Source organism: Siphateles boraxobius, unplaced genomic scaffold (genome assembly GCF_051911475.1).
Source record: "Siphateles boraxobius isolate OS27281-9 unplaced genomic scaffold, OSU_SipBor_1 24, whole genome shotgun sequence".
NCBI lineage: Eukaryota > Metazoa > Chordata > Actinopteri > Cypriniformes > Leuciscidae > Siphateles > Siphateles boraxobius.
In genome coordinates this window covers 16,308,370-16,328,025 of record NW_027508855.1, presented here as the reverse complement: position 1 = coordinate 16,328,025, position 19,656 = coordinate 16,308,370, and the positions used below count along the sequence as shown (strand labels likewise).

At 36.2% G+C, this 19,656-nt stretch overlaps 1 protein-coding gene across 6 annotated transcripts in view; it reads right to left on the bottom strand.

Moving 5' to 3' along the window:
- Positions 1-11,980: 11,980 nt before the first annotated feature.
- prodhb (proline dehydrogenase (oxidase) 1b) overlaps positions 11,981-19,656 on the bottom strand; it is a 38,323-nt gene continuing 30,647 nt past the window's right edge. For all 6 annotated transcript variants that reach the window (XM_077241665.1, XM_077241664.1, XM_077241667.1 and 3 more), the window contains 4 exons: positions 19,436-19,611; positions 16,848-16,946; positions 15,008-15,096; positions 11,981-12,802 (listed from right to left, as the gene is read on the bottom strand). In XM_077241665.1, coding sequence (XP_077097780.1) covers positions 12,612-12,802; positions 15,008-15,096; positions 16,848-16,946; positions 19,436-19,611 — 555 coding nt within the window. In that variant the 3' untranslated portion in view covers positions 11,981-12,611. The remainder of the gene's footprint in view (positions 12,803-15,007; positions 15,097-16,847; positions 16,947-19,435; positions 19,612-19,656) is intronic.

The following is a 19,656-nucleotide window of genomic DNA, read 5'->3' as shown; positions in this document are numbered from 1 at the left end:
ATAATAGGGGCCCTTCAAGGTGTGATTCTCGAAACCACTGTGTGTGCTTTAAAATATATACATATATATATATATATATATATATATATATGTATGCATGCATACATATACACTGAATGTATATAGGTCTGAATATATAGTTATAAATCCTGAATATGTAAATGTAAGGGTCAAGTTTCTGAATGGTTGGTTGACGTAATGTCACTTTGATCTATTTTTGTAACTTATGTACAGGCAGGGTAACAGAGTATTGAGATACAGACGCTATGTGTATAGGTTACGTTAGTTCGCTGACAGATTGATCTTGAAAAACTTTTTGTTGGTAAATGTAGGCTTGTCAGTGATGCGTAACGTTATCTCAGTGTTAGGTACAACTGTCAGTGCTGAAACATTAACCATAACGCGTTGTTCATTATAAACGTGGGATTATGAATTACATTGAGAACGTTGTAACTGTACATAGAAAACATGCCGTAATATAGTGTAAACATTAGCCGCATTCATCATGAAGCGTGCAAGCGATTTGCAAAGATTCATATTTAAAAGTTAATAAAACGTTACACTCACTTCTTCTTCTTCTTAGCAAAACCAGATTTACATTGACGCTCGTTTATAAAGCAGTTTGGTGAGAAATGATTAGCACAAACATAAAAGCATTTAGGTAGATCGTTGAGTAGTATGAAGCGGAGCCTTGGAGCCTGCAGCTACAGTCCTCGATCCAGAGTCCCGCATTCTCAGACCCCTCGTTTTTCGAGACAGCGCCTCCTATCAAATTGGATCGGATAAACATGTGCAGAACTTAAGCCAAAACGTGAGTATCATCAATTTTAATTAGCGAATCATTCTCATTTGATTTCTTTTTTAATCAAACTACTTTATAGCTCATCTATACACCAACATATGACTTAGTCCATTTAATATTTGTAAAGATAGTTTGTAACAAAATTTGAGCTGTTAATGTATGTTTTCTCGCCTTTTTCCCCCGAAAATATTTTGATAGCTAACGTTAGCCTTTAACCTTGGCCTTTTGTAGACAATCCATTGTAAAAATTTGATTAAAATTAGTTGACATTAAAGTAGACCAATTAAATATATTAACTGTGTTAATATCAAAGAATGTCATCATTAATTATTTAATCAGATTTACCGTTTGACCTTTTTTTAATTAGCGGACCTTTTCTCCTAAAACTAAATTTTTTATTAATTAATGCCGGAGTAATTATTTTACTTTACTACTTATGCTTGTAATTTGCATTTGCACAAAAAAACAAAAATTATTATTACACAATATTTTTGACAATGGCATTCATCTTTTATTTTAGTGAAGTCAAGGAATTTGACAGAGCGATTGCAAAAATAATGAAAAAAGAAGGAACATTCGCCTACCAGAAAGTAATTATTTTACCTTATGCATTTACATTACATTTTACATTTATTCATTTAGCAGACGCTTCTATCCAAAGCTACTTATAAATAAGGAGTTTTTTTTTTTAATTCAGTTGAAGACGAAAAGTAAAGTCACTATAACACAATTCTTTCTTCCTTTATTCTTTGCTTTGTCCTGTTTACAGCAAGATGATGTTTGGCTTATCGTTAATGGGATAGTTCACCCAAAAATGAAAATTCTGTCAGTATTTACTCACCCTCATGTTGTTCCAACCCTGTAAGACATTCGTTCATCTTCGGAATATGAATTAAGATATTTTTGATGAAATCTGAGAGCTGGATCACTCCTCCATACTAGTCCATAGGCTTCTAAGGGATTGAAACTTGCCAGCCCCGAAAAGTTATTAAAGACATCGTTAAAATAGTCCAAGTGACTTCAGTGGCTCAATCTTAAGTTTATCAAGCGACGAGAATACTTTTTGTGCGCAAAAAAGACAAAAATAACGACTTTATTTCAACTATTCATTTCCTTCTCTGTGGGCCTCGAGTCAGTTCACTAGTGTAATAGCGTTAGCTTCTGTTGTTATACGTCACACGCATCACACACATGACCAGCGTCGGCCAATAGTGAGCCTACGTGTGACGCAGCTCTACGCTATTACACTAAGCTAACTGACTCGAGGCCCATATCTTTAATAACAGCGCTTCGAATTTAAGAACATCAAAATGACTGCTGTGTTCCTTATTACACCCAAGAACAGAACACCACAATCGCTTAGACGCCATTCTGCTCCAGTGTATCAACAATGGCCGAGTATGATGACAGCTCGCTCAGGGCGGGTCTGTGTTGAAACCATAGAAACACTGCTGTCAATTATCAATCGTGGGAGGGGCGTCCGTTTCATTGACGTCACAAAATCGAACGGCTCAATCTGAGGCAGGGGAAAACATATAAAGAGATTAAAACAAAAACACTGGATGGATTTTTATCATTATATGATGGTTGTGTACAGGCACTGCCAACACACGTTTCAGTACAATCAACTTGTAAAAGTGCATGTACCATTATATGACCCCTTTAAATATTTTTGCAGAAACCACAATCGTTTGTTTAGGATTCTTTGATGAATGTAAAGTTTAAAAGAACAGCATTTATTTGAAATACATATTTTGTAACAATGTAAGAGTCTTTGTAACGCATTACTTTTAAAAGTAACCTTCCCCAATGCTGATAATGCCATTGTAGGCCTATAAATGCACTATTTGTGGTTATCCATTATTACTTTATTCTTTGAGTGAACATATCCAATAATAGGAGGATTAGTACAGTGAAAAACAGAGTAGCTTTCGGCTGGTAATGTGATCTCAACATGACCGCGACCTGCTTTGTGTCAAATAAGCATTTATAAGGCTACTAATGTGACTGGAGTCAGTACATCAAAAGCCCTATTAATTAATTTACGAATAAAAATGACTGAGTGCAACTTTAAATCTATGTAGGCTACTATATAAATATCTGACAGATTTTTTATTTGTTGGGGATCAAGGCTGTCAGCAAAGCGCGTGGGTTAATACGAAGCATGATCCTGCTGACATGTGTCGCAGCTCCAGGTGTTTCTTTGATTCGTGTTAGATGTATCAAACGTGCTGTTTGCTTTTTCAGGCATTCATGATTCAGATTCTGCAGTGGTCTGTAGTGCGTGAAATGCAGGAGTGCCACCTGATGGAAGCTGGAGGTAGTGCGCTCCTCTGCTGCTGTCACCTCTTCATTGTGTGGAGGTCTGACTGCGTGTGAGTGCGTGTGTGTGTGGGCTCAGCTATATGTATCATTCCCTCGGCCAGTGAGGGGGTGGTGTGTGTGTACTGACAGAGAAAGCAGATGTTCACTACTTTTGGAAGACACACAAAGTACTCAGATAGAGAGAGAAAGATGGAGATAGAGAGAGAAAGATGGAGAGAGAGAGAGAGAGAGAGAGAGAGAGAGAGAGAGAGAGAGAGAGAGAGAGAGAGAGAGAGAGAGAGAGAGAGAGAGAGAGAGAGACGAATCAATGAAGATGTTATAAAAGCAGTAGAGCGATTTTATGATGGATTTCCGTTAAGCCGCAGGTGAAAATGAGAAAGTGCAGCCCTGATACAGTCTCTTTACATCTGCACAGACTCATCACAGCCCTGAATGGGAGCAAAACAAAAACAAAAAAAGAAGAAAAAAAAGACAGCCCTCATAGGAAATGCAGCTCAATTTACATGACTTTGTTTAAGGTCAAAAACAAGACAGTGGCTTATCAGACAAGATACTGGCTTATCACCTAATATATATATATTTTGGCATTATACAGCTAAATTATAAAAATGGAAATGTATGGCTCTGGATGTGGTTTCTCAGCTGCCACATGACTTTTCACTATCTTTTCTCATGGGGATTCATTCAAGTCAAGTTCAGAATGATCATATTAATAGGGAAACCAATAGAGAAACTTGTTACTTTCTTCAAAGTTGGCATGAAACAGAAGTGATCATCTTCTTTTTTTCCTTATTGTGATGTATACCCAAGTGAAATGGCTTTTTGTACAACAACAACAAAAAAGTGTTGGACTTGAATTTGTCCATGGGGAATCGATTGGATGGTTGTGGTTTTCTATTGGTGGATCTCACGTGAGTGACAGGTTGTCCCGCCCTCACGCCAGTGAACATATCATCAGAGAAGAGATGTCATTGCAGATGGGAAGATATTTTGATTGAAGATTATGAGGGCATTACAAGGGATACGTTTTATAAATAATTATGTACATGAATAAATAATTTATAATAAACACAGCAATATTACACACAAAAAAAAAAGAGATGTCAATTTTGGTTTCATGGTGACTTTAAACCCCAACTTTCTGAATTGGGTGTTTGTCAGTTAAAGAATAGAGGTGAAAACAAATTGGTATTGTTTAGAATAAGAACTCAGTTTGTACACATTCTGTGTACTGTTAATTAAAAATAGAGATGTCGTTTGCTTGAATAGACTACTTCTGTGCAACCAAACTATATTTCACATCATTCTCTTTGATAGCACAGATACAGATAAGGCATCAATTGTTGCATTAAGACTAAGAAAGCTTATTAATATCAGGAATGAAAAACAGTGCGAGAAATATGAAATTATGCAGCGAAACATTTGACACCAGAACTATTAAAAATATTTTTTGATAATTGAAATAAAGGTGAAATAAAATAAAATACAAATATTGGATTTAAAGCTTACATGAAAATGAGAAAAACTACTAAAACTTAACTAATACAAAAACATTTTAATATTACTACAACTAAAAACAGACTATTAAAAAATATAAGCTAATGCAAAATATTAATAACTACTATAATAGTATAAATAATACTAAAATAACACTGCATCATAATTGAAGTTTACAAACTCATAATTCATCTCAAGACTTCATGGCCAATAAACTCAGCCATCAATGTCATGGACTAATCATTCCTGAGCTACAGGAAAATTACATCATGACAACGCTGAAAAAATGCACTGGTAGAAAGCTGATAATTAATTAATTTTCCAAATAAAATACTACGTTACCTGAACACTCTACCGAGTTGTCATAGGTTGGTTGAACAGAAAGTCCCACAATTGGTTGAAACAGTGTTGCTGTGTCAGGTTGGTTGAGATCTTGTGCTTGCATCTTGTGCTTTATAGCAACCCTTGAGCCCTAAGTATACAAAATTATTATTTTTTATGTGTTGATTAATTAAAATAAATCTGATTGGCAAAGATCCGATTTTATTAAACATTTTAAAATGTTCAATAAATGAAATGATTCTGTATCCAAACAGGTGATCTGCACCTCAGGCATCACGAAGCGACACCATTAGGATGCTTAATAATGGAGTCCGTGGTCAGACCGTTTATTTTTGGCCTCGGCTGATTGTGAGTGTCTATCCTCTCCAATTAACTCCAAACCTCTGACTGCTGATCAGCAGGAGAAAATCCACGCTGCCTTTTTATGTTCCAGGGCTTCCTCGAAAAACAATGTGGTGCACCCACATTATACAGACTCACCCATAGCGATGCATGTCCTCTTCCTCACGGTTTCTTGTTATCCTTCTTCATCAGAGAGCTGGATCCATCTCCTTCAAAGTGAAAGAGGGCAGCTATTAAATTATGTTGACGAATGCCCTGTGAAGAGAGAGTGAAAGGAGTGAAGAGAGGAGTGAAAAACAGGCATAGAAAGGAAAGACATAATGTCCTTCATGAAAACACACCTTTGTTTCAGTGTTTCAGAAATCCCTCCATGTACCTGCTGGTGAAATTAAAATAAGAGAAAACGGCAAGGCCCCTGTCAAAGCACAAAAAACGTAATTAATTCCAGAGTTAAAGCTCAAACACAGTTTCAAACCCCTCTGTCAATGTTAAGCCTGCGGCCCACGATAATTATCAGCGGAGTCAGTCACTACTTTCACTCACATCTGCCAGTCAGCGTTTCAAAAAGCACCTAACTAAAAGTAGCGACTATGCTAACTTAAAAGGTGAAGAACCTAATGATATTACTGAAATAATGACTTTTTCCATCCGTTATTGGACGTTTCAACAGATAGTCCTGCCCCAAACTCACACTATTGGTTTAGTCAATGTTGCTCTGCAACACAATGGCTGCATACGAATATGTTTACTTCCATACTATATAGTATGTGGGAAAAATGCTACGCCAAAAGAGTATTATGTCCAATTCATAGTATTCGAAAAACAGGTGAAAATTATCCAGATGATCTACTACTTCCTTCAAGATTCTGGAAAGCAGATTCGATGGATGTACTTTTTTAACTGTCTCAAAGTAAATGTCAAACCAAATATGCAATTTCGAACGTAGCTTCTGATGTTGACTTACACTACTCAAGGAAATCTTATGAATGGATAACTCATAAAAGTCTCTAACAGGTAGCAACAACTGTAGCATGACAACATTACTTGAGCAGTGGAAACATTAGCGAAATTTTTCAGGCAAAACTGCCAATAGTGTGGCAATGTACTCTTAAGAGGCACAACACATATAGAAGTGATTTTCAAAACAATTAAGCCACTTTAAACTTGAGCATTGAAGTTGAACCGGGCACAAAATCTGTATGTGGAAATGCCTGCGAAAATTCCATGAACAACAATTAAATGTTACCCTACCTTTATGATAAATGGTTAGCATCGGCAGATAGCATCTACCTGAACAATAACACATCTTGTTTAATGATGCAGACGTCACACAAGCGCCCCCTTGTGTGTGGAGGTTGTAAATGTGCAGCAGGACTATGTGCTGCATTTACCGAAAGGGGGCTCATCTATTAACTTTTGAAAATTTCTGTTTTGTTTTTTTCGACATTTTTGGAAGCGCTTTGTTCTTTTGCGTTTGGTTATTCTGTAAGGAAATTCTGCATGTTAAAACCCTCTGGGGCTCTTCGGACCAAATGGACCCGAAGAATTTAAATAAAAAAATGTGTAAAATCATAGCTTCATCGGAATGGTCCGAAATTTGGTGACTTTGTTCGTACTTGGTATATGAACACCCCAAAAAATTGGGGACAGGATTTGAATAGTCTAAGTGGTTGTAAAAAAAAATGGTCACACTCAGGGCCTTCTGGTCCAAATGGTCCCGCCATAGGAAATGAATGGGAAATTGGCAAAAATGTGACAATACAGAGTTTTTTTGTGCGTACAATCTACAAATCAGCCACGATCCAGAAAAAAAGCACACAACAGTGAAGGGGTGAATCTATAAAACATCAAGAGTGCAAAACAGACACATCCACACACACACACACACACACACACACACACACACAAACACACTTTTATACATAAACAAACGAATAAATTCAGATTACATATGTGTTTTGCATTTTTAAAATGCTCAGTTTGTCCACCAGATGGCATCCATCTAATTTCAAAAATTGCTTTTATGAGGTCTAGGCTTGACTCTAAAATGAAATACAGCTTTAAAAAAAAAAAAGCATTTTTTTATTTTTTTATTTTCTATTATATTCAATGGGGGGGAAATGGGTCATATTTATTGCATAAATATTAATTATAAATCTTAAATTATCTCAAAACACCAAAAAAGAAAATAAAAAATATTATAAAAAACAAGTAAAAAAAAAAATATGATTTTCTTTTAATAAATATGAATCAAACCCTTCCGGACCATTTGGTCCCGAAGACCCTGAGTGTGACCCTGAAATGAAGGACCCCAGAGGGTTCCAAATGTAAAACCAAAAGACAGATTGTTTAGCGCTATTTTTTGGGATGTTGTATCCGTTGTTTTCGGGGGAAATACGCATTGGATTTGTTTGTTTCGAGGAGGGGATGCACACCTGTGAAATCTTCTGTTAAAAAAAACCCCACTCTCTCTGTAGTGTTGAAAAGTCCAATTTATTTTAGTACATCGGTTCAAACCTTGGATAAAAGTATCTGCTAAATAAATAAGTATACATTTATTTGAACTGGTTTAAAGCAATACGCTGAAACATCCTTGAATTATATTTCACAGCATTGTCAACAAACAATCAATATTGTCATATCTGTGATAGCAGCATGGGACATCTGCGCAAAGGATGGAATCAAACCAACATGGGTTCTCTGAATTTCACCAATAACACGCCTCCAGCCCTCGAAATGTGAATAAACAGATTACAAGTGAAGAAATATTGCCTCAGATAGGGTGTGTGTACAAAAACCAAACAAGTTTATCTCACTTTCCTTCTTCATAGCGTGTGCATCTGTACACTGTAATCTACATACAAAGTGATCCCCATATTTATGCCTTTACTTTTTTTTCCTGTGAAATACAGAAAACATGATTTGGCTCATTCTGAATTCAGAAGCTGGCATTTTACTTTTATTGTTTGTGAGTTCATAAATGTACTGGACTGTGTTTAAAGGGCCAATATGCATTTTCCATTTGTTTGCGATTAATAATTCATTGAAATGACAGGGTTTGAATGCATGCGGCTGATTATATATAATGTTACATAACAGTACACACTGACGCCATGGGCTAGTCGGGGCAAGCTTAAAATTAACCTTATTTTTTAGAGCGTGAGTTAACATCAGAGGTCTTGTCACGTGATAAGACACAACCACTGTCAACTTGGGAATAAGCTCATGATTCCGCATGACAAATGAAAAAGAAATATTACTTGAGTCTCATGATGCATGATAATCACTGCATCTTTAAATCCCAAAACATCTATGCTGACACTACAGCTTTGTGTGGTCAGCAGTTTTGCGTGTAGTTGCTGCCTATTAACTATGACTATTAACCCTTGTGAATATGAAGTACACGTTAGCATACCTTTAAAACATATTAAGGACATAATATAAAATATTCTTCAAATAATATACTTAAGTGCAAATTTGAATGTAATGTTTTCGGACACCTAATTGCATGCTATTTACAATTAAATGAAAAAGTTAAAATTTATATGAAATGCAGTTAGTGGAACGTAAGACTGCTTTGACACACTTAAGCAGGTCTTTATGCAATTTCAAAATGACTTCTGTTGTTTTTGAAATGTGATAAGCATACCGTCCAATGTAGCCTAACTGCATTCATGGTAAACTAAAAAATATATGTATCTATCTAAAATAATGTATTGAAACTTAAAGGTAATGTATTTAAATATATTTGTAATTATGCAATAGCAATTGAGTACATTTAAAGTCTGATGTCATTAACTTTGGACCCTATCATACACCCGGCACAACGCAGCGTCAGGCGCGACGCATGTGTTTTTTGCTAGTTTCAGCCTGACGCAGTTATCATTTTCACGTCCGTCACCACATTGTTTAAATAGCAAATGCATTTGCGCCCAATTTTTTGGGTGACCAGACGTCCCAAAAATTCGGGACAGTCCCGAAATCTAAGCTGTTGTCCCGAATTGTCCCGGAGATTATACTAAAGCAAAATCTTGAGTAGTTATTGTCTGATAAAACATTAAAAACTGTCCGTGGAGGTTGAGTCATCCTGCAGCCAGCCCCCGCCGGCTGCTCATTGGCTGCAGCATCTTTTTTGTTTCTTTTTTTGAAGTTCTACAAAAATACTGTAGGCACGAATTTACATATGCATTGCTAAGCTAAAAAAAGCTTCGTTTTGTTGACATGGCTGGTGTACCGGAACTTTTTTCGCCACTTTTAACGCCATTTTTTTTGTGGCAGAATAAAGGCTAATGACAGACTGTTGATCTTTGAATAAAAATATGTTTGGTTCAGGTTTGAAATTCATTATCTTTTATTATAAGCTATGTAGTCTAATATCATTCGGCTTGTCTCGTAGATGGTCTGCTTGCGCGCTTTAACCTCACGCACGAGCAAATCCGTTTCCTCTCTGGAGAAGCGCTCAGTCTTTCCGCTACCAAATTCCGCCATGTAAATAGCGAATCCGCCATAGTGCGAGCGCAACTGGCTTTTAAAGGGAATGGGAGATGAGACTCTGATTGTTTTTTTGCATGTATGCCCAAAACACACCCATTACTCATTAAGAGAATAGAGACACCCCCTTTAGACCATGCGCCGGGTGCGCCGACCATTTTTCCTGTTTAAACTAGCAAAAGTGGATTCGGACAGTACCTAAGTGCGCTTGTGCCGTGCGCTTTACACCATGCGCCTAGATTGGTAAAATAGGGCTCTTTATCACTTAAAACTCATCTTTGATCACCAAAATTACATTCCCTATTATATCTTATCTTAACTAAAAAGGAAAGCTTATTGAACTTGGATCCACAAGTAAAAAACAGTATTAGTTTTAGGTTTATAGAAATTATTATGTTGGCTGAAAGCACAGACCAACTTTATTTGTTAAGTTGATAGATTTTTCCCCCATAAGCAGAGTGATTTGGGATGCACTAATATAATTTTTTCATAATATGCAAATTAGGATCTAGCCATAGCCCCAACAACACTGGGATGTGGAGTGCTTTATGATCTGTCCTGTTATTTTTGAGAGCAAAAGGCCCAAAGGGTTTTTAATTCATCATGGATTTAAAACGGGATATAAATGGATGAGGAATCGTGCCATTTACTTAAGAGCAATTGTCTAGAAATCATTAACTTCGGCTCAATTAATTTCAGGTTTTATTCATCTTCCCCAAATGCTCCACAGAGGGAAAGAAAATATTGAAAGAACTAGAGAAAGCGTTGGTTAAGCATAAAAGGCTTCATCAAACAGATAATAAAAGCGTATTTAATTCTCGCTCTGTATAAACACCAGATTCATTAAGCTGAAAACTGAACTTAAAATCATCTCATCAGAACTTTTTAACTTCACTGAGCACACGAGGGATATCATGGAAAAAATAAAGTTCAGCTCTTCCCATAAAAAAAATATGTTTTTTTTTATATTATTCTCAATGAAACCCAAGTTACATTTGAAATATAATCTGTTTACAGGTTTATGGAAATCTTGCTTTCGTTAACAAAACCTTCACAATTCCTCTTTCCGTCATTACTAGAACGAGCTACTTATGTATTTGTTTATTACTGTTTAAATCATGTTTACATTTTCATTATTGGTGTTACTTGCCGAATAAAGGTGGGGTATAAAACAGTCGTGCACACTCAGGCATCTGGCATCTTAGGGAGCCCTTTCATAGTCATAAAGGTGCCGGAGAGATGGATGAGAGAAGAGACTGTGGGAAGCCAGGCCATCAGAGAAATGAAGAAAAAGGAGCATGAGAAACGTTAATTAGATTATATGGAAATGGAAGAGTATAACCTCTTTCTTAACCCTTAAAAAATGCACCAAGGTAACCACAGTTTCTGCTAAAAAAGCATTAACTTACTACAGTTTTTTCTACTGGGGTGGTGATGGTGCAGTGGATAAGACGCATGCCTTTGGTGTGAGAGACCTGGGTTCGAATCCACTGTGAGACACCAATGTGTCCCTGAGCAAGACACTTAACCCCTAGTTGCTCCAGAGGTGTGCGACCTCTGAAATATAGCAATTGCAAGTTGCTTTGGATAAAAGCGTCAGATAAATGTAAATGTACTGGGTGTTTGCCTCCAGATACAAGATTTCTGAAAGGTTATTTCCTAGTTAAAGATGATCTTCTTTATAGTATGGCTTTCAAGTGATTTTTAGAGCCTTTACAATTTTTGTGTTGTGACCTTATTGTCAAGACAGTTAAGCACATATACCTTTGATTACCTTTTTATGCACATTACCTATAATTTGCTTTCACATTACAGAATTTCAAATTTCTGTAAAAGCATGTAAAATGTTTACTGTTTTTCAGCATGTAAAAACATATTTGTTAAAATGCAAAAAAGCATCAAAAATATAAATGTTTAGTAACACTTTACAATAAGGTACAGTATGTAACTTTCGGCCCTCTAGTGGTTAAAAATCGAAACAAAAGAAGATTGTTTTGGTTTTGCTTCGCCTCTGTAACTGTGCGGAAGAATATTGTTCTTTCTCAAACTAAAATCAAATCTACTGCTCATAAAACATTCACTACTAGACTTAAGAACTGCCATAAAGTTGGTTTGATGTTGGACGTTCAATATTTGCAAATTTTCATCAGGTTCATCAGGATGTCAGCTATGATGCACAACTTTTACATTTGTGAAATTTATTAAAATAAACTGTCAAATCATATGTACATATTGCTGTTTTTCTCTACTGTATGTGAACATACACAAAATATACAATAATGTAAAGCTCAATAGCATTTGAAGAGAATGACTTACAGTAATAAAACCAACTGTAATATGTTCATCTGGGTGTCAGCTGTGATGCACACCTTTTACATTTTTGATATTTATCACAATTAACTGTCAAATCTTTATCGTAATACTTGATAAATATGTCTGCCCATCTCTAAATGCTCCGTTCTCCTAGTTACCAAAAAATAAAACATTCAGACACATTATAGTAATGAGAATTTTTTGGCAAAATTTGCTTAATTGTCATGAGAATAATGTAGCAATGCAAAGACTTGATTTGGAAAAAATAGAAAAGATTCTAAAAATAGGCTTAATTCTTGTATGCAAAATACATAATTTCTTATTTTGTGTTTGTGTTTTGTGAGATACACCCAAGTATTTATTTTTTTTTAAATAAAGGATCCCTGTGCTATATCATAAAGAACAGCCTCAGTGAGAGTGGGAAAAAACATTTATGAATGGATGGGTGAACAAGCAAAAAACAAAGGTAAGGAGTCTCTGGTGAGATGTGGAGTGTGTTTTATAACGCAGGTGTGTAGAAGACTTCTCCACTGGCCAGTCGGCGCACAAGCTCTTTCCATAGGAGGTCTCTCTCCATCTGCACTCCTTTCATAAAGCCACGGTTCTCCTGTGCCCGGCGGGACAGATAGGGAATCACCTCGTTCACCGGACCATACGGAACGTACTTGTACACTGGGAATCCTGCCTGAGCTAGAGATATGAACAGACAAGAAAAGAATACCAATATTTTTCAGAGGTTTGTTGTTGTGTTTTTTTTTTTTTTATATTTATACATTGTATATGTATTTATATTGTTTTTTACATTGACATACATTTTATAACTGTACTTTTGCTAACACTTGAATAGTTTTATTAAAAGTACATATTAAATGCATGCCAATCAATGATTTAATGTAAATAAAAATATTATTTTATATATACACACACACACACACACACACACACATATATATACATAGACAATAAATATATAACTTAATTATATATAAGAATATTTGTATATGTTAAGTATATATATATATATATATATATATATATATATATATATATATATATATATATATATATATATTATATACTTTATACATTTTTCTATAAAAAGTTAAATTAAATGTATTATATATATACACTCACCTAAAGGATTATTAGGAACAACTGTTCAATTTCTCATTAATGCAATTATCTAATCAACCAATCACATGGCAGTTGCTTCAATGCATTTAGGGGTGTGGTCCTGGTCAAGACAATCTCCTGAACTCCAAACTGAATGTCAGAATGGGAAAGAAAGGTGATTTAAGCAATTTTGAGCGTGGCATGGTTGTTGGTGCCAGATGGGCCGGTCTGAGTATTTCACAATCTGCTCAGTTACTGGGATTTTCACGCACAATCATTTATAACCTAGGGTTTACAAAGAATGGTGTGAAAAGGGAAAAACATCCAGTATGCGGCAGTCCTGTGGGCGAAAATGCCTTGTCGATGCTAGAGGTCAGAGGAGAATGGGCCGACTGATTCAAGCTGATAGAAGAGCAACTTTGACTGAAATAAACACTCGTTACAACCGATGTATGCAGCAAAGCATTTGTGAAGCCACAACACGCACAACCTTGAGGCGGATGGGCTACAACAGCAGAAGACCCCACCGGGTACCACTCATCTCCACTACAAATAGGAAAAAGAGGCTACAATTTGCAAGAGCTCAACAAAATTGGACAGTTGAAGACTGGAAAAATGTTGCCTGGTCTGATGAGTCTCGATTTCTGTTGAGACATTCAGATGGTAGAGTCAGAATTTGGCATAAACAGAATGAGAACATGGATCCATCGTGTCTTGTTACCACTGTGCAGGCTGGTGGTGGTGGTGTAATGGTGTGGGGGATGTTTTCTTGGCACACTTTAGGCCCCTTAGTGCCAATTGGGCAACGTTTAAAAGCCACGGCCTACCTGAGCATTGTTTCTGACCATGTCCATCCCTTTATGGCCACCATGTACCCATCCTCTGATGGCTACTTCCAGCAGGATAATGCACCATGTCACAAAGCTTGAATCATATCAAATTGGTTTCTTGAATATGACAATGAGTTCACTGTACTAAAATGGCCCCCACAGTCACCAGATCTCAACCCAATAGAGCATCTTTGGGATGTGGTGGAAAGGGAGCTTCGTGCCCTGGATGTGCATCCCACAAATCTCCATCAACTGCAAGATGCTATCCTATCAATATGGGCCAACATTTCTAAAGAATGCTTTCAGCACCTTGTTGAATCAATGCCAAGTAGAATTAAGGCAGTTAAGAAGGCGAAAAGGGGTCAAACACAGTATAAGTATGGTGTTCCTAATAATCCTTTAGGTGAGTGTATATATATATATATATATATATATATATATATATATATATATTTTTTTTTAAATGGGGTTTATTTTGAGATAAAGGAAAGATGAAACATTAAACAAGTACTACTATGAAAGAAATTATACTAAATTACATAAATTATACTACATTTTACATTATTTTTAGTATCAGTTTTCTTTGCTTAAAATAAAATACAAATAGCAACAATAGTTACTAAACTAAACTAAACTGAAATAAAAATGAACAAAAACTAAATAGAAAATTTAAAAACAAACTATAAAAACACAAAAAAATACTAAAACTTCAACTAAAATAAAAATGAATAAAGAGATAAAAACAATTAAAATATCACAAAAATGTAATAGCATCTCCATTACAATAAAATAAACTGGTTTAAAATTAACGAGCGTTATTGTAAAGTTTTGCTGTGATTTCACTAACATGATCACTTTAGAAGTGGATTTAGAAACTGTGTGTGTACCTGCGTGCGTGTGTGCGTGTGTGTGTGTGTGTCTGTGTGGGTGTGTGTGTGTGTGTGTGGTTCACCTAACGGAAAGCTGATTTGGTCACACATTCCCAGGAGCTGGCCGAAGTACACCTTCTTATCTGTGGGTGCCAGACCCATTTCATTCATCCTATTAGACCATAAAAACACAGAGCGCCGTCACAGAAAGTGAAAAATGAGAGACGCCCCTTCTGCAAGGTCATTTAATACCGGATACATTCCGGTGATTGCTCACTCAAAGATTCACACCGTCTTATCGGTTACAGCCATTACACGCAGGAACAAGACACATTCTGAGACACTTAGGCTGATGTTAAGTGTGAATGATGTAAGAGGAGGATAACTAGTGTGTACTTCCATACGAATTATGCCCTGGCGACACTCTTTGACATTGTGACAGAGAATGTTAATGACATCTGTCATTGGGACACCTTTGTCAAATGAGGTTACACCTCTAAGGAGTGATTACATAAAAGTAATGATTGAACATTACATTATTAATTCACACAAATTAATTTACTCCCAGTGGGATCCAATGCACTTGGTGATCCAGAGGAGAAGCATATATCAAAGAACAGAACCTAAACTACACTAAAAATGTGAGTTTTTCTGTGCTTAATATCTCTCAACTGTATGTCCAGATGTTGATTTATATTCTATCTAACAAATATCAACATGCAGTCATTTAATTTTGTAACTTTTCTATGTATACATTTTATTGATACACACTATCATTCAAAGGTTTGGAGTTCAGTACGATTTTTGATACTTTTATTTAGCAAACATGCATTAAATTGATCAAAAGTGACAGTAAAGACTGTTTCTATTTCAAATAAAAGCTGTTATTTTGAACTTTTTATTCATTAAAGAATCCAGAAACAAATTTATCATGGCTTCCACAAAAATATGAAGCAGTACAACTGTTTTCAACATTGATAATAATAAAAATGTTTCTTGAGCGGCAAATCAGCATATTAGAATGATTTCTGAAGGATCATGTGACTCTGAAGACTGGAGAAATGATGCTGGAAATCCAGATTTCCATCTCAGGAATAAATTATACTAATTATCAAATGGAAAACCGTTATTTTAAATTGTAAAAATATTTCACAAATTAATATTTTTACTGTATTTTTGATCAAATGAATTCAGTCTTGGTGAACATAAGACTTCTTTCAAAACATAAAAAAAAATCTTACCAACCTCAACATTTGGATGAAATATAAAAGATTTTGCACACGCACACACACACGCGCGCGCGCGCACACACACACACACACACACACACACACACACACACACACACACACACACACACACACACACACACACACACACACACACACACACACACACACACACACACACACACACACACACACGTCAGGAAGCTCGCAGTCCAGACTGCCATGCACGCGCTCACAACCTTTTGCCGAGGCTGTGGATTACAGGTAATAATGTTGTAAATTATGTTCAGTTTCTTGCACAGACCAATCGTTGGCTTCATAAGACCTTAATGTATCATCAGGAGCCACAGGTATTCATTTTGTTTTGCCTGTATATTTTTTATTGACTCTCAAAGTAACAGCAACCATTGACTTGCATTATATGAATCACAAAAGACCATGGTTTCAGCTATAAATACTGTTCTACTGAAGAAAAAATGTCACCTACATATTGGATGGTCCGAGGGAGAGTAAATTAAAAGTGTGCATTTTTGAGTGAACTATCCCTTTAACAAGATAAAGGAGTCAGACATTGCATTCCAAAATATTTCAAATGTAATTTCAACCACCATCATTTCCGATTGATATTTGTGTTGTGGTGGAAATGACATTTGTTCATGATGGGTCATACAGTATATAATTGAAAATGTCCTACCTTCTGAGTGTATGCTTAACGGTGTCTAGATTGTGTGATGCCACCATGACATTTGCTTTCTTATTCTGTTCGATCTCCTCCAGCACGTAATCCAGACACCTGAAAGAAACCAGCTGCTTATAAATCGTCCTGGTTTTGGTCTGCACTTTCAGCCAACATTTTAACTTGACTGTTGACCGCCAAACACAAAATCTTTTGAAAAGATCTGATTTATTTGGAAAGCTGTCAGAATGTACCTTAATCATAAGAGGCTTAGCTATGGTGAGATAAGCCAAGAGTATAGATAAATCTCTCCTGCCTTTGAAACATTCTGTCAGCACATAGACCGTCTGAATGAAGCACAGTCCAGGGTAAGTATGATGTTCAGATGAGGACCTATATTTTACAAGTATTTTAGGACTGTTGATCTGAACTCAGAAACTACTTGACCATGTCATCTCACTCCTTAAAAAGTGAATCTGATGCATTTCCTGAATCATTACTTTCTCATTAAATGAAGAATTTTGCCATAATTCTCTTTTCCAAAACAGAAAGTTGCCCACCTACTCAGCATTTTAGGTATTAAATGCCAGTGGTTCTCAACCAGGGGGCCTGGGCTCTCTATAGCAGTGTTTCCCAACCCTATTCCTGGAGGCACACCAACACTACACATTTTCCGACACTTTCCTAATCAGACACACCTGATACAACTCATTAGCTTGTTAGCAGAGAATCCAAGAACAGAAACATCAAAGCCAGCGGATGACAAGCCTGCAACCTGTAGCCAAAAAAGCGTAACGGCTAATGCTAACTGTGGCTGGACGCAGGGAAGAAGACCAGAGGCTGATTTATTTTGAACGGATGACAACGGAGAAGAGGCTTCGTTACACTGAATAAACCACTTTTGTGAGGAAATAGCTTATCATTTAATGAATCGACTGCATGTCCACTAATCTTAAACATGTTTTACGCTACACAATACTTTTGTTGGGAACGATGTGTAGATTTTACTATGATAAAAATGTTATTTAATAAGAGAAGAGAATGTCGTGACACGACTCATTTACGGCATTACAATAGTATTTAATGAGTGATATTGTATATTGTCTAAAACCGATATTTTCTTACTTTGGCTTTCAGGTTTTACCAGTTATGATAAGACTTAAATTGTAATGACTATAACTGCACGTATGCATGATGCTGATTTGCATTTTATTGAATTACAAAAAATGAGTGATTATTATAAATATTTTGTTATATTGTATGTTGTTTAATGAAACTTTTAAAAATTCTTCTTTCTATCGCTGCTAGGTTATTGTGTTGTGTGCCAAATGATGATGATATAATGCTTTTTAATGAATTCTGGTAAAAAAAAAAAAGACAATTTTAATTAATTAAATATGTATTCACATTTATTTCTGCAATAAAGCACATTCCATAAACATTGCAGTCCTACCATACCTTTACTAGCTATTTAATATCAAATATAGAGCACTTATTGACAAGACCAATACGCTCTACAAGAAACTGATTAACGTAAACTGTAACAAGTTAGCCGTTACGCTTTCTCCAAATTTTAAGAGATACAGACCCCCTCATCTCCCTATAATAATACAATCTCTGGAAATATATGGGCCAGATAATGGAGACATCCAAAATGTGCACTGTTGGTGTGCCTCCGGGAACAAGGTTGGGAAACGCTGCTTAGAGGGCCTCAGACTTTCAGGGGGTCACAAAATGATGGAAAAATTATTTATAATAAGGTCAAACAACTTTAAAATAGCCAATCAGCTTTAAAAAAATCAAGATGACTGACATAATAAAATGATATCAATCGTCTTTTTTTTCAAAAAAAAAATATTTTAATTGAAGAACCAGGGTTCTCATAGTCTTGGAAAACCTTGAACTTTAGACTAGGTTTAAGCCTAGCCCCAGACTAAAATGCATGTTTGAGCTGTTTTAACTGAAAGCAACTTGTACTGACATATCTTAAAATATGTCAGTGCCATTGTTTTGTCTCAAGATGCACACCAGTAATGTTTTTTTTTTTTTCTAGAGCACATTTATAAACGCTACTCAAATGCCCTAATTGAACTAAGGACTAATCCTAGCTTAATCGAAGCCCTGTCTGTGAAACCGGGCCATTCAGAAATCAAGTCTGTAGATACCAAACAAATGTAATATTATAGTACAATTAGAAATCAAGCGTATAACATCATTCAAACTATCAAAAATCTAAACATGACTAATCGCTGCTTATACTTGAAATTTGGCTTTAATCTGAGCCAAGAGATGACAGGGATTTGGGCTGAAAGTGGGAGTCCATGGCCACCCTGTTCCAGCGGCCCTGCATCCGCCTCTATTGGAATCAGCTGTGAGTGTTAGTTGAGTCTCTTGTGTGTTTTTTGCGAGTAGCTCTATTTGTTTTCCATGGGTGAGTGACCGTTAATGGAGCTGCTGCCCAAGAAGAGCTTTTAGATGAGTCACTTAAGAGGGTCCATTTCAGTTCAGATGCTGCCATAGAAAGTACACAACAAGGCAGCTCACTAGTTTTCAGGAACAGACTTCATATGTGAAATTCTCAAGGAAGAATTTGGAACATTTCTTGCCTGTGGTACATTCTGTTAGTACATTCGTAGTCGGGGTTGATGGGGTCTTCGTATCCAATCTCCGCTGCTCGGCTTCTCTCCTGGTACATGTAAGCCCCCCTTACCAACTTGGCACTGAAACACCAGCCCTCCCTTCTCGATAGCTCAACGTCCATGGACACATTATCAAATGCCTCCTGATCACAGAGAATGCATTACGTAAATTCAGGAAATTGAAGAGA